This window comes from Hyaena hyaena, unplaced genomic scaffold (genome assembly GCF_003009895.1).
Source record: "Hyaena hyaena isolate Hyena2069 unplaced genomic scaffold, ASM300989v1 scaffold_267, whole genome shotgun sequence".
Lineage (NCBI taxonomy): Eukaryota > Metazoa > Chordata > Mammalia > Carnivora > Hyaenidae > Hyaena > Hyaena hyaena.
This window is the reverse complement of record NW_024080903.1, coordinates 2108162-2131499: the sequence shown is the minus strand read 5'-3', so window position 1 is coordinate 2131499 and position 23338 is coordinate 2108162. Positions and strand designations below refer to the sequence as shown.

The window sequence follows — 23338 nt, the reverse complement described above, 5'->3', positions numbered from 1 at the left end:
ACCTGGAGTCGTTTTGTAAAAATGCTTATTAAACCCGCTTTGAATGTGGGACCCACCCGGATAAAAGCAACCACCGTGCCAGGACAGATGTTGGAGCACATCAGCCACTTGGAATGCATGCTCCCAGGTGCCCTCCCACCTGCGCCTCTGGGGCTCCCAGGAGGGGAGGAGGGCGCAGGGAGGGAGTCAGCCCGTGGGCTGGGCGGAGCCTCTGGCAGAGAGACCCATGGTCCCAGGAGCACCCCCCACCCCCGCCACCGCCCCGAGCCACGGTTCTGGTTGGGAGAGACGTGGGTCGGCACGAAAGTGGGCTCTGCAGACGCCTGATGCCTCCAGTCACAGCCGTGGTCTGCGGTGCAGGTGCGGGTCACGTGGTTTGTAACACGTGGCGCAGTTGGTTTTGCAACTTAGGTGGCAGACTTGTTGACATTTCCAGTATCTTTAGAGTAAGATCTTGTTCCGACCTGTTTTTGATCCAGTGGTGCAGTTCTCCAGAGTGTTCTGTGTGTCTGTTCAATTATGCAAACGAGAGCGACTCGGTCTTCACGACCCTTGGACAAGCTGAGACTGGAAGAGGCATTTTCACACCGCTGAGCGTTTAGAGCCTCCGGGGGCAAAACTGCGCTGTCCTCTCCCCTCCTGTCCCCTGGCTCCCTCTCTGTCCCCCTCCCTCTCCATCCCCTTCACCTTCTTCCCGCTCTCCTCCCCTCCTGTGCCCCCCACTCCTCCCCCTTCCCCCTGCATCCAATTACTCACTCCTTTCCCGCTCTTTCCCCTCCTGCTTCACCCCTTTCTCTCCCCACTCCCTCCTTTCATTCTTTCATTTCTAGAATTCCTTTACCCTGAAGCCAACAGCCATTTGCTTGTACCACTTCCTGTAGGGTTTTGTCCCTAGGTGACTCTCCTGGATGACTGAGGTGACAGACTCACAGTGGCTCATCTTGTGATCCTGATATCAGATTTGGCTGATTAGTGAGCTCTTCTTTTCATGATGCCTTAGAGTCCAGGGAAAGAAAGAGACTGAACTCTGGGGAGTGGGGTCTGCAGCCCGGGGCAGGCCGGCAACGCCGTCCACTCTGGCCGCGAGTCCCGCCTCAGAGCACCTGCCGTGTCGGCCGCTCCCGGGCCGTCCGAGGCCAGCTCTGCCAGGGAAGGGGTACAGCAGCGCCAAGGCCGGGCTAGGTGCTGATGCCTAGGCACTGCCTTTGGGCTCCTGGGGGCCATGCGTCCCTCGTGTGGAAGTGGGAATGGCTGCAGCACCTTCCACCACCCTCATGGGCACGAAGCCCTCTCTCCCAAAGTGAAGGGGAGCCCAGCTCTGAGGCCACCAAACAAAACCCCTTTTCTCTGTTCTCTCCTTGATGTAGATTGTTGATGGTCCTGGTTCCAGAATAATGGAGGCTGCCTGGGACACAGGTGCTGGTTAGGCAGAGCTTTGTCTTATTTTTGCCAGATAAACAGCAACACTGATAAAATCCACTTCCACCCGTACCTGCTGCCTGGTCCTGACGACCGGCAGGAGACAGTAGCCTGTGTGCGTGTCCCCAGGTAGGGGCGCCCTGGGAGCCGTGGTCGCCTGGAGCTGGTAGACAGGCCCTGACGTCGCGGGGAGTGGGGGGAGCTGAAGCTAGGAAGCCGCCTGGCTGGGCCCTGGGCCTGTCTGCCCTCCTGGTCTGCTTCCCCAGAGGCTGTCCCCCGTTCACAGGGTCTGCAGAGCCCACTTGGTCACAGTGTGCCACGGTGGCCTGTCCGTCCCTGTAGACACTTCTAACGTGGAGTTACCTCCCGTCCATCATGCTGTCTGTCCCATGGGGCCGGGAACTACATGCGGTACCACGAGCTGACAGCAGGGGCCCCTCAGCCCGCATGCCTCCTGCAGACCCTGAAGTGGCTGTGAGCTGAGCTAACAGGTGGCCAGGAGTCGGATGGTACAGCTGTCAGCTCACACGTTTGATTGCAGTAATTCGACAAGCAGTTACTGTTTTGTAAATTTCAAGCTTTGACTTTCTAGTTGGATCCTGTCTTTGCAAATTATGAAATAAATATTGCAGTATGCCAGAGGTGCTGCATGGCCGATGCTGGCCAGGAAGGGGCCACAGGTTCTGTGCCTGCAGCAGCATTTCCTGAGGGCCTCTGGCAGGCAGCACCACATGGGGGAGCTCAAGGCAGCGCCTTCCTTGGCCCCAAAGGGCCTGCTTGGTGTGGCAGGTGAGGGAAGCAAGGTGCTTTCCTTGGGCATCACCCCCCAGGCTCCAGGTACAAGCAGGCGTGTGGTGAGTGCCAGGTGCTGGGCAGCAGGAAATGGAGTGGCCGGGGGCTGCCGGGAACTTTCCAGGGCACCAGGGACCGAAGCCACATGGAAGAGACTGTTCCAAGCTTCTCCCCTTCGTGGGGGAGGGGCTGGGCTCAGGGAGCCTGGTGCTGGTGGGCTCGCTGGTCTCACAGCAGGTCCCTCCCAGGTCAGGGGAGCTACGGGCACGGGGTGAGAAGGGGCGGCCGGCCAACTGCATCTTGTGCTTTGTCCCTTCAGCTCCTTGTGCAGGCGAGGTGCACAGGCGGCAGCTTTCTGTGCTCCTCGGGGCTGCAGGGTAGGGACCCTGGTGGGCTCTCGGGGCCAGACTGGCTCTGAAAGGGGAGTCCTATCGCGGGACAGGAGACAGGGAAAATGTGTATGGGGACTGTTAGATCTGTCTGTCCCCTCCCCTCCTGTATCCTGTAGGACTGCTGTGCCTTATTTAAAAAAATTTTTTAATGTTTTAGTTATTTCTGAGAGAGAGAGAGAGAGAGACTGTGCAAGCAGGGGAGAGTCAGGGAGAGAGGGAGTCACAGAATCTGAAACAGGCTTCAGGCTCTGAGCTGTCAGCACAGAGCCTGGCGCGGGGCCTGAACCCACGAACCGTGAGATCATGACCTGAGCTGAAGTCGGACACTTAACTGACTGAGCCCCCCAGGCGCCCCTGTGTCTTGTTTTAGAAGGAAGGGATGCCTGGGTGGCTCATTCGGATAAGCGTCCGACTCTTGATCTTGGCTCAGGTCATGATTTCATGGTTCCTGAGTGTGAGCCCTGCATCAGGCTCTCTGCTGACTGTGAAGCCTGCTTGGAATCCTCCCTCCCCCTCTCTCTGCCCCTTCCCCGCTCACTCACTCGCTCGTTCTCATTCTCTCAAACTAAATAAACTTTTTTTAATAAAAGGAAGACAGGCCTTTAACTCGCCCCAGTTTACTGAAGGAGTGTCTTCGGTTTCTCAGTGCTGCCTCGGCTGCAGATCATCCTCCTCACGCCAGGGCTGAGCGCAAACTCTGGGCCCTTTCCCGCCCTGGGCTCTTCCTAGCACGGTGATTGAAGACTGCCGCCGCTGTGGGCTCTGGGAGGCAGGCGAAGGCTGAGCTGCCGACACAGGGCGGGCGGGCGGGCTGGTGCTAGCGCGGGAGTGACCGCGCCCTGGCTCCAGAGCAAACCAGGGCCTCCTGCCCGGCGCCCGAGGCTGAGAACCCCCACACCAGCCCAGCTGGCCTGGGCCGACTGTCCAGGGGCCGCAAGAGTGACATCCGCACCCTGTAGAGACCTCCAGGCTCCTCCTGTAGCTGCTCTGCAGCATTTAACCATTAACGCCTAGTTTATTTTTAAAGAAAATGGTGGGTTACACTAAGGGAACGGTGTGCTTTGTGTTTGGGTCTCATAATGATTTTTAGCCTTTTATGTTTTCAGATGTTTTAAAAGTTGATAACACTTCATTTTTTCAGAGCAGTTTTAGGTTCACAGAAAAATTGAGCAGAAAATACAGCAAATTCCCATATGTCGGACCCTCCCCCCCCTAGTTTTTCCTACCGTAACATCTCATATGAATGTGGCACATTTGTTCGAGTTGATGAGCCGATGCTGGTGGAGAGCACTAGCCACAGCCCCTACTGTACATCAGGGCTCGCTCTCCGTGCTGGTTTCCCAAGCGCACAACGTCACGCACCCGACAAAACACCGCGGACAGAGGAGTCTTGCTGCCCCGGGACCTGTGCTCCGCCTGCCCAGCCCCCGCTCCCCCAGCCATTCGGCCACTGGCCGCCTTCTTCCTGCCTCCATGGTTCTGCCCTTTCCAGAGTGTCCGATGGCCGGAACCATCCAGACTGGCTCCCTCCACTTAGTGATGCATTCCAGGCTCGTCCACGTCTGTGGATGGCTTGACATTAAGCTTCCCTTCAGGGCTGAATAACATTCCATTGTCTGCATGGACCACAGTTTAGTAATCCATCCCCTTCTGAAGGACATCTTGGTTGCTTCCAAGTTTCAGCAGTTAGGAATAAAGCTGCTGTAAATATCCTTGTGCAGGTTTTTGTGTAGACACAAGTTTTCAGTTATTTAGATAAAACCAAAGAGTGCGTTTGCTGGATTGTGTGGTGAGAAGAGTGTTTAGTTTCTTTAGAAACAGGCACATCATCTTCCACAGCCGGTGGCACCGCTCTGCGCCCCTTGGTCTTTCTCTCCCTGCTCTCATTGCTCTCGGTGACTGCGCCCCCAGAAGTACCTGCCCCGCACCTCCCCCTCCTCCTGGGAGGGCCCATCCCTAACCTAGCACCGCTTCGGAACACATTTTGGTTGTGTGGAAGAGGACCCCCACCTGTGACACGCTGGCCTGAGGGCACCCGACTCGGCCTGGTCCTGACCCCACCGTGTCTTCCTTGTCCCGTCCCAGGGGCCCGCAGGGGTGAAGGGGCCACGGTGTGCTGCTCCCTTTATTAACAGCCCCTTTTTTTGGTCATAATCTTTCTGTAACAGCAACAGCAAATTGAGAAATAGTCTGCTTGTCTGCCAGTTAAAACAAGAATGTTTCGAATTTTTTCATCAGAATTCTTCAACAACCGTATGACTCTTCACCACCTTGATGCAGAAGGTGAAACTCCTGCCCGGAGGTCAGCCGTCACCCAGCGGTGCCAGCTTCAGTCCTGGTGGTGCCGTGAGGCCACAGGGGTCCCTGTCGGTCTTGCATGTTCTGGGATTGTGCTTGGCTCTCTTGGTCCGGCGGCCTCGCTTGCTTGCGTGTCTTCTAGGAGTCAGTCCCTGGAAGGGAGCCCCCCCCCCGTAGGAAGGAGCAGGTCTATGCCTGTCACCCACCTTCCTTTGCACCTGGCCCTAAACACCTGTGACATCATACATCTTCAAACTAAAGAGGATTCTAAGAAGCATTTTCTTCCTTCCTTCCTTCCTTCCTTTTTTAATAGTTTGTTGTCAGGTTGGTCTCCATATAACACCCAGTGCTCATCCTCCATGCCCATCACCCCCCTTCCCCTCCCCCCCACCCCCATCAGACCTCAGTTTGTTCTCAGCATTCAAGAGTCTCTCATGCTTTGCCTCCCTCCCCCTCCCCCACTATTTTTCCCCTTCTTCTCCCCCACCGTCCTCCCCCTAAGAAGCATTTTCTCACCAAGTTGTCCCCGCGTGTCATATATGTGTCTGATGTGGGTTACAATAGTCCCTGACTCTGAGCCGGCCTTCTCACCCTGCGGGAGGCGGGAAAGCTGGTTAAAACCTGCCTCTTGCCAGGGTTTTGGTGCCATCTTCCCAACAGAACCCGTCTAACTGGACCTGGGCAGAGGGGGAGAGACGGGCAGGAGGGAAGCAGACTCCTGCGCCCACCGTCATGCTCTGGCTTGTGCGGGGAAGCGGGGCCAACACCTCCTCCTCCTCCTGTTGAAGATCTGTGAAAATAGAAGTAGAGGAAAAAAATATAACTTAATTTGAGTAAAACTGTGTAAAAGGATGGGGTAAGGTGGACTTTTGCCTGAATCTGTGTTCTCCCCCTTAGTCGTTCACTTTGTAGAAAATATGAGATTTAACATAGTACTCGATAGAAAAAAGCTGTGACAATTTTTGTCTTGTAGAAGTTATTTTAGGAACCGAAGTTTGAATCTTAGGAATGGGATATTCTTTGTAACAAATTTTGTTTTTAAGATAGTTGGGAATTTTTGACTAATGAAGTGCATACGTGATGGTTTATATGTACAAGCTACAGGGATGCCCACGGTGCGACAGGAGCTGGACACAGAGGTGGGGGCTCGGGGACACGTCCTTCCCCGCACCTCCTGCCCTGGACTCAGAGGGAGCCGTGTGGTTTCTAGCCGCACCTGCCCCAGGCCCGTGGCTGCTGGGAAATGGAGTTGAGGCGAAGCCGTGGCCAGCCCACCTCCTCCAGAATCCTACACTCACTCTCCCTCTTCCTCACGAGGCCGTCGGCACATTTCCATGTTTGAACTACCCACCCAAAGACCAATGCCCAGAGACTCATTCATCTCTGGTATTCCTTAGCTCATCAGCTCCCTTGTTATTCAGAATCAGCCAATGATCCAAGGGGATCAGCCTCCCGAGGGCTGTCAGGCTTCACCCCAAACCCCGGGGTCACACTTGCACAAGTCCAGGGCCAGTGGGAAACAGTGCCTCAGCCCATTTACAAAGCAGGTCCTTGAAAATGCCCTGAACCCCCTCATCCTGGGCCACGTTCTGATCATCCTCACCTCCAGCTACAAGCCCCAGTTCAGCCGCACCCTGAGAACGAAGACAGGAGCCCTTGAGCCCAAGGAGCCTTGTGATGACCAACCCTGTGCGTCAGCCTGACTGGCCACAGATACAGGCAGCTCGCAAAACATCTTTCCAGGTGTTTCTGGAAGACTGAGTAAAGCAGACCACTGTCTCCAGTGTGGCTGGCCCTCATCCAGTCCCCAGTCTGCTGGGGACCTGACTAGAACAGTCTGTTCCTGGGCTGGGCGGTGTGTGCACGGGGGGCGAGGCCATGCCTGCCAGGCTCTCTGGGCACCGTCATGGCCGCCGCCCATCGTGGAGGCCCCTCCGGGGATCCCGTCCCACCCCTCGGAGGAGCGCTTCTCGGCTCTCCAGGCCTGCGCCTGCTGCCCGTGTGTTATGCTTCCATGTGTTTCCCAGTGGGTGAGGCGCTCCTGGGGTGGGAACCACAGGAGAAAACCCAGAACGGGGGGTCCTCTGCTCCTTGACACCCCGGGAGGCCTCAGGGGCCCCTGGCGGTAGCAGTTTACTTGTTTCAGTTGCCCAGCTTCTGCTGAAAAGTAATAAGCATCCAGTGTGTTGAGACCTTTAGATTTGCTAAAACTTCCTTGAAGGTGCTGCTAAAGAAGCAGTGGTAGCTGGACATACAGGGCTGGGTGGGTGTCGGGCGCGAAGTCTTGCCAGCGCGATAGGAAACCGGCGTTAGAGGCCCTGGTGTTACGGGCCCTAAACAAAGGACCGGTGTCGAGAAAGGACCCGAGTCAGGCCCTCCGGAGCTGTGATGAGGAGGGTCCGTGAAAAGAGCAAGTCCCGAGGACCCGGTCTGGCCACAGCGAGGTCAGGCCCCTCTGGCTGTGGATTGTCACGCCCCCGGCCGTGGTCCGGGCCTGCACAGGCGCACAGCCCTGCTCCTCCGGCTGAGGACGGAGCTGCGTTTGTAAACCGGCACGTGTGCGGAGGCTGGAAGGAGCAAGAATAGACGGGAGTGGGCCCGTCTTCCCCACTTGAGTAATAATCTCTACTGACGACATTTAACAAAAACCTGAAAGCAATACTTCGTTGTTAAATAAGAAACTGCCGCTGAGTAGTTGTGTGCTTTCTTACCTGGCAACTAATTAAAAATCTCCTGATGGAAGGGTGGCTCCAGGGTCGGGACCTAAACAGGGAGGTCGTGATTAACTGCTGACCATAGAAATTGTTGGTCTTTAGATTCAAATGGAGGGGAAAGTGTGTGTAAGTACGTGCATTTAATTTGATAATACCAGTGTTCAGTTTCAACTACTTATCTGGTACAGATAGAATATCATATCATTTAAAACAGATTAACAATCTTAATGTTGAAAAACTACAATGTACAATATGTTGTCCAAGGAAAAGTGTCAAAACCAAAATCATGCACAAAAAAGGTCAGGATGGCTAAGGAACTCAGAAATCTGCACCTTCATGCTGATATGCTTTCTGCATGGAGCTAATAGTGCTTTAAACCAAAAATGTGCATTATTTGGAAGTACGGGCTGGCTTTTGTTAGAACAGCTTTCTGACTTGCAGTCACGTAAATCTGAAAAATAGTTGGTATTTCTGTACTTGAATTGGTAGAAAGAGCAAGTCTAATGAACTGAGAGTACCACACAGCTCAAAACCCTAAAAACACTAATAACTCACCTGAGCTGAGACCACACAGCACCCTGGCCTTCTCGCCAGCTTTCTGCCCGTCTCAAAAGGACCTACATCCAGGGACACCTGGGTGGCTCCATCGGTTAGGACCTACATCCAGGGACACCTGGGTGGCTCCATCGGTTAGGTGTCCAACTTCCCCTCAGATCGTGATCTCAGGGTTCGTGGGTTCAAGCCCCACATCGTCTCTGTGCTGACAGCTCAGAGCCTGGAGCTGCTTCAGATTCAATGTCTCCCTCTCTCTCTGCCCCTCCCCTGCTCATTCTCTCTCTCTATTTCTCAATAATAAATAAATGTTAAAAAAATTAAAAATAAACCTAAGTCCAGAACTTCCACCAAGACAAAGAGTCTTCCCGGTGCCCAGCAGGCTGTGGAGGTGGGTCGGGTCAGTGGCACCTGCCACACACACCCCTCCCCCCAGACCGCACCAGCTCATTGGCAGAATGAAGCGGGGTTTCCCGGCTGGCACTGCTGGGTGCGTGTTATTTGGGGTGGGTGTGGCTAACAGCAGGAACACAGTAGTTAATGACCAGCGCCAGGCTGACCACGCGGCTTCGGGGGCCCGGGCGGTGTGGTGTGCGGAGCTCTGTTGGCAGGACCACCTTCATTTCAGAGGAGAAACACGGGAAGAGTCAGCATTTGTTTACAAGTCAAGACGGTGACAAAGTGGTAGCTTTGTCACTCAGGAAATAAGTGGAAATGACAAATGATAATGTTTTCTCCCAGCTTGAAGAGGTTAGCATTTCAACTCCATTACAACAAAGCATTTATTAAAATGTGAAGTTGGCTGGAATTGCACTTTACACCGTTGTCAGCTGGGTAACGAGGCCCCTCTGTTGTGTCCAGCACCCCAGGAGCCAGCGGCTCGGTGCTCTCCCTGTGGACCCAATACTCACGCATGATGCTGGTAGAGAACAACATGGGCCCTGCAAAAAACACTCAGATATGAAAGCTATAAGCTATATAGCCCTTTAGACAAGAAGAGAAAATATGGTGGGGTTGCCCCTTGAAGTTTGACAGATTGCAGCTCCCAGGAAGAGAGCACATGTGCTGGCAGTCACTTGGACTTGGCGTGGCGGGATCTTAGGGTGGCCCGGTGAGCGCGTAAGGCAGATGGGGAGGAGAGGCCCCAGCAAAGCTGGAAGACACACTTGGCAGGCTGAGCACTGGAGAAATGCAGGCGGTGGGCAGGCCCCAACGGGCCTGGAGTGCAGATGGGGACACGTGAAGCGCCAGTGGCCCAGGACCTCCTTAGCCCGTGGCTCTTCTCAATGGAGAAGGGCCCAGCGCCACTGGGGAAGGGTCCAGGACCTGGGGGGGAAGGGCCACAGGATGACTGCACCCCAATCAGACCAACAGGAAGACCATGCTCTTACTTTCCTTGATTTTTCTGTTGTTTCAGCTTCATGAACTCACTTCCTGTCTCTATTATTTCCTTCATTCTGTCTGTCCGGGGCTGTGAGGCATGGGGCCCCAGAGCACTGACCGCGGGGCGCTGGTGCTCACCCCACCCCGGGTGCCGTCCTTCACCCTACCCTGGGCTGTGCGTCATTTTCACCCTGTTGGGTGTTGGGTTCTTCCTTGGAGATTATTTAGAAGGGTGTTCTTCCCGAGTGCTTGGAAGTCTTCCAGTGGTGTCTCTGTACCAATCTCCACATTGAGCTCAGGAATCAGAGAGGCCCTCAGAAAACACACGGCAGGATTTCAGGTTGTAAGAGGCCTGCGGTGGCAGAAAGTGGCCTGTCCCACGTGCGTCCTGTGGGAACTTGAACACAGCGTGTACTTCGCTGTGGGTGGCTGTTCCGGAAATGCCGGCTGGGCCCTGCCGGTCATGGTACCGTGGGGCCTCCTGCGGACCCCCTGTGGACCCTACCCAGTTCCACGTGCAGAGGCTGGTCCACACACGCTGCTACTCCATGGCGCTGCGCACGCGTGGGCCTGTCCTGGTGGGTCACCATTTTGTCACTGAGCGTCTGCTCTGCCCCGCCCCTTGGCCTGATTCTTCTTTATCTCACGTGCTTGGCCGAGCTCTGTGTTCGTGTTCATGTGGACTCACGTTTAGCCTGCCTGCGGCTCCTTGCTACTGGCGGGAAGGGGTTCCAGTTGATCCCAGGGGACTGTCCACTTTACGCTCGGGCACAGGGCGGATATCCAGGCCTCTCGTGGCCTCTGCTCACCCCACCAGGGCTCCTCACTCAGCCCTTGCTGTCAATTGTAGCTGCATTTGTCGGTCGTGTTTGGATGGGGTGGGGCGGTCAGGGTCTAAAAGTTTCTCTTTCAAGCTGCTCCTTTCTGGCTCATGTTGGTTTTCGTTTGGGACAGTTGGGATGTCTGAACAGAAAAGCACAGGACAGCTGGGGCTCAAGCGGCGCCCCCCCCCCCCCGCCGTCTGCCTTCTTGCCCCTCAGTGTCTCTTCATGTGACTATCACGCGTCGAGTCCAGGGTTTCAGCTGGATTCAGCAGAGGGTGGGAGACGCATGCCTCCTCCGGGAGCAGAGGTCTCTACACCTGCTTCTGCTGCTGTCCGGAGGTCTGCCTTAGTGACCCCGTTTCATCTTCCTCCTCTGTGCCCTGGCGTCCGGGCCTACCCTGGAGCTCAGTCTGGTCAGTCATGCACCATGCTCGGAGTGCCCGCTCACCCATGGGCCCTGCCCTGGTGACACAGAGGCTGAGCCACGTCCAGGCCTGCAAGAGGGAATATGCCATCGAAGTCGGGTAAACTGAGGCTCAAAGACAAGCCAGCTTGGGGGCGAGGGGGTCTGCTGCAGCTCCAGGTCTGTGGGCCGGCTGTGTGAACAGAGAGGGACTCAGGCCATGTCTGCCCTCCCACTCGGCCGCCTCCTCCCCACCCCACCCCACCCCCCATGTTTGTGCGCAAGTCCTTCACAGCCAGAGACGCGGTTGTTGTCTCTCCTGGCCCGGAAGTAGCCCGGTTGCCCCCGACTCCCCCCCACATCCAGCTGCCCAGTGTCTGGCTGAGGGCTGGGTCTCTGGAGCACCGGCCCGGCCCCACCCCTCCTTGAATAAACAGCCTTGGGCGGGGCGCACCTTCCACAAGGGGTGTGGGCTGGTGGGCGCCTGCAGCCAGCACCGCGTATCCACCCAGACGCTGCCATTTCCCGCATGGGCCCCACCGGGAGTCGGCCCGCCCCTGAGGAGCAGATGCGCTTGTTGGGGTTCAGTTTCCAGTCCGAGGGAGCCCACTCTGCCCCAGGCCCTGGGCCGCATCCCACCCGGCGGGCCCCCTCCCAGCAGCAGACTCCCCACCCCACCCTGTTACCCCAGAGGACGGCCTGCCCCGGCCCCGCCCGGGGCGTCTCCCAGACAGTTCGATCCGGGTCAGCGGGTGTCCCTGGCTTCCTCAGCGCAGGGGCTCCTGGAGGAAGGGCTTCAGCGAGCACCTGCTGAGCCTGTGGGGCTCGGGCGGCCGGTGCCGCCCCCCGCGCAGCGGAACCGTCCGCACCTGAAGGAACCGGCAGCAGACGCACCTGCGGGGGCGCAGACCGTGACCCGGGGCCACAAATACGATTTTTAAAGCTACCTTTTCTCAGAACTCCTGGCCCTGATCCGAGTGGATGAGAAATGACAAGAACTCGCTGATGGTGTGATCGATCAACCGGTGGACTCACACCTGGGAAGGGTGTATCTGGCTCCTGGAACTAAGAGAAGAGTGACCCACTTTGGAGAGAAGGTGATGGATGGGCCCTCGCAGGGGCTGTGCCGGCGGCCGTGGCCCAGCGCCCCCCACGGGCCCACGCTCACCCCCGTCTAGTCAGTCTTCTGCCCGGACAGACACGCAGACTGCTCCGTGGGGGCCCGCAGGGGCGCCCGGGGGGGGGGGTCTGGGGACCCCCTGGCCCTGGCGCGGGAAGCACGGACACGCGTGGGGCCGCAAGCCGCCCTCCTGTCCCAGAAGTGCTTCCGCCGGGGAGCCCGAGGCTGGATGTGTGCGTGTGCGTGTGCGTGTATCGACCTAAAAGAGAGGAAGGCACACAAAGCGATGTCCTTCTGCCCCGAGGAGAAGCTTCCTTCAGGCTCCCAAATGCCACCTGCCTGTTTCCTTCCTCTGCTTTCAACTTTTGAAAATGTCACTTAAGGTTAAGCTCCCGACAGCGACCCCCTGGTTGGTGAACGACTGCCCTTGGCCTTTGTTACACGTCACCACGGCCCACGGAGGGCAGAGCACCACACGCCCCGGGCCCCAGGAGGGGGTGTGGGAGGGCGCAGGGCCGCCCCGGGCTTCCTCCACCTGCGCCAGCTCCTGCCCGACGTCCGCGGGCCCCGCCTTCCCTGCTTCGCGCTGCGGGCCCTGCTTCCCCCCTGCCTCCTCTGGTCAAATACTGACCGAAAAGAAGGAAGAACGGCTCGCTTTCTCTGCCGATGATTCTAGGCACGTCCTGGGTTACACTGCTGGGGGCAAACACTCCACTCCTGGGTGCTCACTTCTGATTAACCTAGAAAAAGAATGGAATCTGATTTACAAGTGAAAGAGGAACCGGGTAGAACATTGTTAGACACTCAACAGGCTAAGTTCAAGGAGCCCTTGAGGCCAGCCTCCTGTCCCCGCGAAAGCTCCTGGCACCTGGGGCGTCCCCCACCCCAGGTTGGCGGTGGGAACACAGAGGCACGACCGTGGCCCGGTGGGGGACCCCGTGCACTACAGGGACCCCCCACCCCTCCAGGGCAGCCAGAGCACACACCCCCCTGCTAGCGGCCCCAGGGCTTCCCCTTCCCAGCGCGGAGTGTTTGCTTATAGCACTGGCGCACCTCTGTCCCTGGCCCTGTGCAGCCGTGAAAATCCGAACCGCGGAAGATTAAAGGGAGTGATGGTCACTGGCTGCTCCCACCCTGAGTCTACCCAGGTGACACCTGGCGACCCGGCTGGAATGCTTCCTTTGAAGGCAAAGAAGGGGACATGCAGTGCTGTCTGTCACCTAGGAGAGTTTTTTGGTTTTTGTTCCCATTTTTTATTGTCATAAAATGCTCGTAAAATTTTCCATCATAACAATTTTTTCACGTAGGAGTCCCTGCCCCCATCACTACCGTCCATCCAGTCTTTCATCTGCAAAACTGAAACGCAGTCCCCATTAAACACAAACTCCCCTGCTCCTGCCCCACCACCCTGCTTTCTGTCTGTGTGGCCGTGACTCTGCTGAGGACTTCAAGTGGGTGAAACAACACAGGATTTGTCTTCCTGTGACTCTCGCACCCCCGAGCGTCATGTTCTCCATGTGGCTCATGTCAAACAGGTGTCAGGACTGCCTTCCTTTTAAAGGCTGAATAATATTCCACTGTGTGGATAAACCCCATTTTAGGTTGCTTCCACTTTTCGGCTATTAAATAATGATGTTATGAGCATTTCTCTAATTATTAGTGACGTTCAGCATCTTTCTGGTGTTTCGTGAACATTTGTGTATCTTCTGTGGAGAAATGTCCAAATCCTTTGCCTTTTTGTTGTTGTTGTTGCCATTACCACAACTGGGTTTTTTAGATTGAGGTGTGGTCAACATATAACATTACAGCCATTCGGGTGTGCTGCTGGTGTACAATATGTGTATACTAGATATACAGAAGTTATGTGGTATTTGTATAGATTGTGAACTCTTCCCATTTTTGAATTGAGATCTTGTTACTGAGTTTTGTGAGTTTCTTCTATATTCTGAATATTAATCCCAATAAGGTACACAATTTGCAAACACTGTCTCCCACTCTGTGGGCTACCTTTTTTTTTTTTATTCTGTTGTCCACACTTTGTGATGCACAAAGTGTCTAAAATTTGCATGAATCTAACTTGTCTTTTTTCTTCTGATGCCTGTGCCTTTGGTGTCAATTCCAGTAAATCACTGCTACATCCAATATTATGAAGCTTTTCTCCTGTATTTTCTTTTTAAAAAAATTTTTTTAATGTTTTATTTATTTCTGAGAGAGAGAGAGAGCCAGCGTGAGCAGGGAAGGGTCAGAGAGAGAGGGAGACACAGAATCCGAAGCAGCTCCAGGCTCTGAGCTGGCAGTCAGCACAGAGCCCGACGCGGGGCTCGAATCCACGAACCGCGAGATCATGACCTAAGCGAAAGTCGGACGCTTAACCGACTAAGCCACCCAGGTGCCTCTCCTGTATTTTCTCTTAACATTAGAAGCAGTGTGAGGTCTTAACATTTAGGTCTTTGATCTTTTTTTAAATTTGTGTGTATGGCATTAAGTAGGCATACGGATATCCATTTTCCCATCCCCATTTGTTGAGAAGACACTTCTTTCCCCACTGACCATATCTGTGAGGGCTCACTCGTGGGCTGTTCTGTTCCACTGGTTTACCTGCCTTCATCCCAGAGCTACACTGTTTTGATTAATATAGCTTTGTGGTTAGTCTTCAAATCAAGAGGTACAGCTCTTCCAGTTTTGTTCTTCATTTTCAGGATTATTTGGGCTATTTGGGATTTCTTGAGATTCAATATGAATTTTAGGATGGGTTTCACTGTCTCAGCGCAAAAAAAAAAAAAAAAGCCATTGGGGTTTGATAAAAATTCCAGTGAATCTGTACAGCACTTAGGGTAATATTGACATTTAACAATAAGTCTCCCAGTCCATGATCATGGGATGTGTTTCCATTTATTTAGGTCTTTTTAAAAATATTTTTGAGGAGGGGAAAGGGGCAGAGGGAGAGGAAGAGAGAGAATCTTAAGCAGGCTCCATGCTCAGCAAATGGGGCTTGATCCCACGACCCTGAGGTAATGACCTGAGCTGAAGTCAAGAGTTAGATGCCCAACCAACTGAGCCACCCAGGCGCCCCCCCCCCGCCCCTGCCATTTATTTATGTCTTAACTTCTTTCAGCAGTGTGCTGTAGTTTTCATGGTACAAGTCTTCACCTCCTTGGCTAAGTCAATTCCTAAATATTTTATTCTTTTCAATGCCATGTTAGATGGAATTGTTTTTGGAATTTCCTCCTCAGATCATTCATTGCTCATTTATGAAAAACTGCTTTTTGTATGTTGATTTCTATCCTGTTACTTTGCAGAATTCACTTATTAGAGCTAATACCTTTTTTATGGAGTCTTTAGCATTTTCTACATTTAAGATCAGATCATCTGCAAACAGATGATTTTACTTATTCCTTTCCAGTTTGGTTGTGTTTCAGTTCTTTTTCTTGCCTAACTTCTCTAGGAAGGGATTCCAGTGCTGTGTTGAACAGAAGTCAGGAAAGCAGCAGTTATGCCTCTTCCTGCTCTTAGAGGAAAAGCTTTTTTTTTTTTTTCCCCACCATTAAGTATTATGTTTGCTCTGAATTTTTCATATGTAGATTTTCTAATGTGCAAGCAGTTTGCTTTTAGACCTTTTTTGTTGAGTGTTTTTATAATGAAAGGGTGTTGTATTTTTGTCAAGCGCTTTTTCTGCATCAAGATGATCATGTGTTTTCCCCTTCATTTTGTTGATATGGTACGTCACATTGATTTTTGGGTGTTGAATCACCCTTGCATTCCAGGGGATACTCCCACTTAGGTTATGGTGTATAATCCTTTCAATATACTGCTACACATTGCTTGCAAGTATTTTGCGGAGTATTTTTGCATCAGCGATAATAAGGAATATTGGTCTGTGCGCTTTTTTCCCTTGTGCTGTCTTTGTCTGGCTTGGGTATCAGAGTAATGCTAGCCTTAGAGTTAGTTAGGAAATATTCTGTCATCTTAGAATTCTTGGAAAAGTTGGAGAAAGTTTAGTATTATTTCTTCTTTAATGTTTGGCTGAATTCATCAGTAAAGCCATCAGGTCCAGGGCTGTTCTTTGTTGAGAGTGCTGATCACTGATTCAATCTCCTTACTATTTACAGATATATTCTGATTTTGTATTTCTTCAGAATTCAGCCTTGGTAGCTTATATGATTCTAGAAAAAATTTGTCCATTGAGGGTACCCAATTTGTCGGCATGCAATTGCTCATAGTACTTAAAATCTATTTCCTTTCTGTAGAAATGGTAGCAATATCCCCACTTTAATTTCTGATTTTAGTAATTTTAGTCTTTTTTAAGTTTATTTATTTTTGAGAGAGAGAGAGAGCATTCGAGTGGAAAAGGGGCAGACAGAGAGGGAGACACAGAACCTAAAGCAGGCTTCAGGCTCCAAGCTGTCAGCCCAGAGCCCGACATGGGGCTCAAACCTTTGGCAAGGTCATGACCTGAGCCAAAGTCGGATGCTTAACTGACAGAGCCACCCAGGCGCCCCATGTTTTCTCTTTTTCTTAGTCCATTTAGTTAAAGGTTCATCAATATTATTGGTCTTTTGGAAGAACCAAATTCTTTCATTGATTTTCTCTATTGTTTTTCCATTCTGTACTTCACATATCTCTAATCATTATTTCCTTCCTTCTGCTAGCTTTGAGTATAACTTGTTTTTATTTTTCTAGTTCTTTACGTTGTAAAGTTAAGTCATTGACGTGAGATCTTTCTTGATTTTAATGCAAAGCATTTATAGCTAGAAGTTTCCTTCTCAGCATGCTTTTGCTGCATCCCATGTGTTTTTGTTTTCATTCATCTGTTAGTATTTTCTCATTTCCCAGTGATTTCTTCTTTGAGCCATTGGTTGTTACAAAATGTTGTTTAGTTCTTACATTTTAGTGAATTTTCTAGTTTTCTTTATGCTGTTGATTTCTACCTCATCATGCTGTGGTCAGGTAAGATACTTTGTATGATACCTATCTTTTAAAATCTATTGAGCTTCATTTGAGGCTTAACATTTGGTCTATTTGGGAAAATGTCCCAGGTGCACTTGAGGAAATCAAGTACGCTCTTCTTGTTGGGTGGAATGTTCTGTATGTATCTATCAGATCTAGTTGGCTTACTGTGTTATATTCTGTTTGCTTATTTATTTTGTCTGGTTTTTGTATTCTTTATTATGAGGGGGGTATTGGAGTCTCCAGCTGTTATTTTAGAACTGTTTCCTCCTTCGGTTGTGTCAGGCTTTGCTACATATCTTTCGATGGTCTCTAAGTGTGTAAATGTTTGTCATTGTTATATCTTGCTCTATTGAAGCCTTTATTAATATATAATATCCTGTCTTATGTAACCTCTTTTTTTTTTTTTAATATTTTTATTTATTTCTAGGAGAGAGAGAGAGAGAGACAGCGTGAGCAGGGGAGGGTCAGAGGGAGAGGGAGTCACAGACCGAAACAGGCTCCAGGCTCTGAGCTGGCAGTCAGCACAGAGCCCGACGCGGGGCTCAAACCCACAAACCGCGAGATCATGACCTGAGTGAAAGTCGGACGCTCAACCGACTAAGCCACCCAGGCGCCCCTTATGTAACCTCTTTTATTTAAAGTCTATTTCGTCTGATATTGGTAGAACCACTCCTGCTCTTCTTTGGTTATTATTTACATGGAACCTCCTTTTCCTTGCACTTTCTACCTGTTCATGTCATTGGGTCACGGAGAGTCTTTGGTCAAGAGAGCATATTGTGAGATCATGTGTTTTCACTCATTCTGCCAACCCGTGTTTTGATTTGAGAGCTTAGTTCATTTACGTGTAAGGTAACTGCTGCTAAGAAGGGACTTCTGCCCTATGCGGTTTGTTCTCTCCAAGTCCCATAGCCTTTTTGTCCCTCCTGGCTTGCATTCCTCTCTTCTTTTGTGTTAATTTTTTTTGTAGTGAAACGTTTAAATCCCTTCTTAGTGTCCTTTGTGTCAGTGCTATAGTAACTTTCTTGGTGGTTACTGGAGAGATTACATCTAACTCGCAAAGGATCTAATACTGATTTATAGAAGCAGAAGTTCGGTAACAGCACAGCTCCATCCCCACCGCTCTCAGTTGTTGGTGTCACAAAATTACATGATACGTGTGAGCCTGAAAATGTAACCTGTAGCCCTTGTAAGTACATGAATCTTTTATGCTGTGTAGACAACAAAATTTGATGTTACAAACCAAAGTTACAATAATACCAGCTTTTAAACAAATAATTTTTATCCTTTCAATATATTAGTCTCTTAAATCCTGTAGCAACAAAAAGAGCCCCTACAGACTATTGTTATAATAACACTAGCTTTTATAATAGCCCTCTATTTACCTTGATTCACATCTTTATTTCTCACACAGCTTCAAGTTACTGTCTAGTTGTCCTTCATTTCACCTGCAAGACTCCCTGGAACATTTCTTGCCGGGCAGGTCTAGTCATAGAGACTCTCTCAGCTTTTATTCATCTGGGAGTGTGTGAATTTCTCCCTCACTTAGCAAAGACAGTTTGCTGGATACAGGATTCTTGGTTGGCAGTTATTTTCTTCTAGTTATTTGAATGTATCGGCCCACTGCCTCCTGGCCCCCAGTTTCTGATGAGAAATGTTAATGATTGGGGCGCCTGGGTGGCTCAGTCGGTTGAGCGTCCGACTTCGGCTCAGGTCATGATCTCGCGGTTCGTGGGTTCGAGCCCCACGTCGGGCTCTGTGCTGACAGCTCGGAGCCTGGAGCCTCCTTCAGATTCTGTGTCTCCCTCTCTCTCTCTGACAGTCCCTGCTCATGCTGTCTCTCTCTCTCTCTCTCTCAGAAATAAAACATTAAAAAAAAATTTTTAATAAATAAAAAATAAATCAATGTTTAGTAGAGGGGCGCCTGTGTGGCACAATCGGTTCAGCATCCAGCTCTTGTTCTCGTCTCAGGTCGTGGTCCCAGGATCATGGGATTGAACCCCACAATGGGCTCCTTGCTCACCTTGGAGCTTAGGATTTTCTCTCTCCCTCTACCCCTCTCTCCTGCTCATACTCTGTCTGAAGTAACATAACAAAATAAAATACTAAATTAAATATAAAATATTTGGTAGAATTCACTTGTGCCATCTGGTCCTAGAATTTTTTGTTTGTCAGGAGTTTTCTGACTATCAGTTGAATTTTATGACCCAGTAATCAGTCTGTTCAGATTTTCTGTTTCTTCCTGATTCAGTCTTGGAAGATTGTGTGTTTCTAGGAATTTATCCATTTCTTCTAGGTTGTTCAATTTGTTGGCAAAAAAATTTTCATAGTAATTTCTTATAATCCTTTAGATATCTGTGATGTCAGTTTTAAATTCTCTCATTTCTAATGTTATTTACATGAGTTCTCTTTTTTTTCTTGATGAGTCTGGCTAAAGGTTTATCAGTTTTGCTTGTCTTATCAAAGAACAGCTCTTAGTTTCATTGACCTTTTCTATTGTCTTTTGGTCTCTATTTCATTTATTTTTACCTGATCTTTATTATTTCCTTCCTTGTGCTAATATTGTGCTTTGTTCTTTTTATAGTCTTTTTTAGATGTAAGGGTAGATTGTTTGAGACATTTTTTTGTCTCTTTTTTTCTTAAACATTTATTCATTTTTGAGAGACAGAGCACAAGCCGGGGAGGGGCAGAGAGAAAGGGAGACACAGAATCCAAAGCCGGCTCCGAGCTGTCAGCACAGAGCCCAATGTGGGACTTGAACTCACAAACCACAAGATCATGACCTGAGCCAAAGTCGGACACTCAACTGACTCAGCCACTCAGACGCCCAAGACGTTTTTGTTTGCTTGTTTTTGTTTGTTTCTTGAGGTAGGCCTATATTGCTATAAACTTCCCTCTTAGAACTATTTTTGTTGCATCCAAAAAAAAACTATTGTGTCTCCATTTTCATTTGTCTCCAGAGAATTTTATTTCCTCTTTGATTTCTTTGTCGCTTTCCTGGAATTAGGCTCCACTGATTTTCAAAGTTCCCAGGGTTAAGCCTTGCTGATTTTTAAAGCCAAATATTATGGGTATTCATCTTCCTGGTGCAGGTCCCCAGGACCATGGGTGCCCATGGGGCTTGATCCCCTTACTCCTTAGAGAGTATGACAGCCCCTCTGCATCTGTGATACCTCTCTCACATGCCAGGGGTTTGTTTCCTGACTCAGTCTTTGCCCCTCCTGTCCTTCTTCGTGTGGCTTTTTCTTTCTGTCCGTGGGTGTGGAAGAGCCACTGTACTAGCTTCAGGCTGTTCTCAGATTGCCTTGCATTATATGTAGAGGGTACCTGGGTGTATTCACTGCGCCTGTGGGAGGAGGTGAGCTCAGAATCCTTCTCCTCCACCATCTTCCCCATGGTCCCAAGGCAACTGTGTTAAAGTGTGTCTAGTAGATCTGACCTTGGGTCTTTCTTAGGGAAATATCTGGTGAATTTTTCATTTCAGTTACTGTAATTTCAGCTCCAGAATTTCCTTTTGGTTATTTGTTGGCTTTTCTTTCTCATTATCTGTAGTTCACACGTTGTCTTCTTTGTCCCTCTCCAGGTCCTTGATATCTCAAAACAGTGGCTTTAAAGTCTGTCTAGTAGATCTGACATTGGACGGACTCTGTTGAATTATCTTTTTCCTTTCAATGGGCCAAAGTCTCCTGTTTCTTCATGTGCCCTGTGATTTGCTGAGCGCTGGGCATTACTCACGATGCGCTTCCTCTGGAAATCACACCCTCCCCTTCCCCAGGGGCTGCTGTTTTGTCGTTGTTCTTTCCCTTGTTGCGGGCTCTGTGCCGGCTGTCAGCCTCAGGTGTGGACGTAGTGTCTTCTCTGAGCCTTCCCTTGAGCGCGCCCGGTCACTTCCCGATTTCCCGTGTAGGCAGCCGTTTTTCAGTGTCCTGGTCTTTAATGTGTGGCTCCCAAAAGGGGGAAAGTGAAAAACAGAAGGGGGATGAGAGGCACTCGCCCGTCCCTCCCTCCAAGTCGCTGGAGCTGGAGCTGGAGGGGCGACGGCAGCGGCCGCCAGCTCTGTGTCTGCACCTGTGTGCTCAGAGCACCGCGTCCTGCCGTCTGGAGGGACAGGGTCCTTTGCGTCCCCCCGGCTTCTGCAGGCTGCCTGCCACGTGGCTGGGGTGCGGGACGGGTAGGTGCCTCCGCGCTGAGAGCTGGAATCGACCAAAACTGGCTCCTTCCCCCGGACCCGCTGCAGGCCTTCGGCCTGGCCCACGGCTCCGAGGCAGCTCCGTCACACGGGTTCTGCCCCCGCTGTGTCGTCTGGGGGGGGAGGTTCCCGGGGCCCCTGCTTAGCTGTCTTCCCAGAATCCAATCAGGCACTTTTAAACCTTCCATCTATTGCTAATTCTCTTTATCGTAGTTTCATTCCTGCCTCGTCACCTTGCGGTCATTTTGTCGGTTGTGTGGGGGTGGTTTTGGAGGGTTCCAGAGCTAACTGTAGGGAGTCCACTGGACTTGAACTGTGTGGCCAACACAGTTGGGTCAACTGATGCCAGATCCTGTGGGCTCAGGGAAACAGCTGTGCACGTTACACCAGCAGATCATCCTAGAGGTTGAGTCTTTCCAAAAAAGCGAAGTCCTGCGCGGACGGGCGAGACTTGTAGGGAATTAGCCTTTGCGGGGTCCCGGGGCACGTCCGAGGAGCGGCCGGCAGAGGGTCGGGCCCGGGGCAGCCGCGTCCTGACCGCCCCCCCCCCCCCCACTGCCGTTTCAGAGGAGGCCGAGCACTGCAGCTTCGGGGCGGGCTCCCTGTCCCGCCGCAGGAGGGCGCTGGCGCTGCGCGAGGACGGGCCCCGCCGGCGCGCGCACCTGCACATCGGCCTGCCGCGCGACTTCCGCCCGGTGTCCTCCATCATCGACGTGGACATCCTGCCCGAGACGCACCGCCGCGTGAGGCTCTACAGGCACGGCTGCCAGAAGCCGCTGGGCTTCTACATCCGCGACGGCACGAGCGTGCGCGTGGCCCCGCAGGGCCTGGAGAAGGTGCCCGGCATCTTCATCTCGCGCATGGTGCCCGGCGGCCTGGCCGAGAGCACGGGGCTGCTGGCCGTGGACGACGAGGTCCTGGAGGTGAACGGCATCGAGGTGGCCGGGAAGACGCTGGACCAGGTCACGGACATGATGATCGCCAACAGCCACAACCTCATCGTCACGGTCAAGCCGGCCAACCAGAGGAACAACGTGGTGCGCGGCGGCCGCGCGCCCGGCAGCTCGGGCCGCTCGTGGGACAGCGCGCCCGGCCGCCACAGCCTGCCCGCCGCGCCCGCGCCCGCGCCGCTGCCGCCCGACGACGCGGACAGCGACGACGAGCCCGACGTGGTGCTGGAGGGCGTCCTGGAGCCGCGGCCCGCGCCCGGCGGCCAGGCGCGCGTCAACGGCGCGGGCGCGGCGCACCGGCTGCTCAGCTCGCTGCGCGCCGACCCGCGCCAGGGCCTGGCGCTGCCGCTGCCCGCGGGCGCCGTGGAGGAGCACGGCCCGGCCGTGACGCTGTAGCCGCCGCGCGCCGCCCCCACGGCGACCCGGCCTCTGGGCGGGACGCCCCGATACGCCTGTGTTTCTAGAAGGTCTCCAGGGCCGCGAAGCCGCACCCTCGCGCAGCCGGGGCGCAGCCGGCGCCGGGCCCAGCGCTTTCGTGAAGGAAGTGGCAGGAGGGGTCCGGCCAGGCGCAGCAAATACTGCGTTTTTAAATCCCTTTCCTAAGTGAAGCTTTACACTCACTTTCTGAAAGTAGATCCGTGTTTCCCACGTGACCCACGCGGAAGCGACCTGCGCCGCTGCTGCTCGTGCGGCCGTGCGGGGGCCGGGGCGGCCTGTTCCTGCAGACTGAGCCTCAGGTAGCCGAGCACGTGCCGACTCCCAAGCAGCCCCGGAAAAGCTCGCCCGGGGCCGGGCACCTGCGGGGCCTCCGGGGCCGAACTTGCTGTGCAGATTGGAAGGTGACGCTCAGCATTACTTTCGTGACCCAAAGCCCCCATTTACTCGGAGATAAAAACCAGTCTTCCTGTGGATCGACTGAATCTGAGGGCAATTTTCGACATACCTTCCGAGGAAATGATGGCGAAGCCTACCACACACACCACGGGCGGGCCTCTGAAAGCTCAGAGTCCTTTGGATGTCTGGTTTCTGTTGTCTTTGTTTTAAATTAAGTCACGTGGAACTTACTGATTTTTAACACAGAGTAAATGCATTATCACTCCCCTTTGATCTTCCAGCAATATTTATATATTTAGTAATTTTATAGGTTTATTCATGTTTGACCCGATTTTATATGAAGTGTATTTTGTTTGAATCCAATGTGGAGGATAAAATGTTATACTTTGAGAACTAAACTTTGACCAAATAAAGCTTTCATATAAATACAAGTAAAAATATTTTTTTAGGATGCCTTCCCTGGGGGGAGTAGACGGCTGCTTCTCCTGTGGTCCAGCACCGCCTACTGGTCAGCCACAAAA

At 52.3% G+C, this 23338-nt stretch overlaps 1 protein-coding gene across 1 annotated transcript in view; it reads left to right on the top strand.

Annotated features, from left to right (window-relative positions):
* Positions 1 to 22553, top strand: part of PARD6G (par-6 family cell polarity regulator gamma) — an 86539-nt gene extending 63986 nt beyond the window's left edge. Inside the window, exon 3 of the mRNA XM_039245830.1 lies at positions 21601 to 22553. Coding sequence (XP_039101761.1) covers positions 21601 to 22379 — 779 coding nt within the window. The 3' untranslated portion in view covers positions 22380 to 22553. The remainder of the gene's footprint in view (positions 1 to 21600) is intronic.
* Positions 22554 to 23338: the final 785 nt, after the last annotated feature.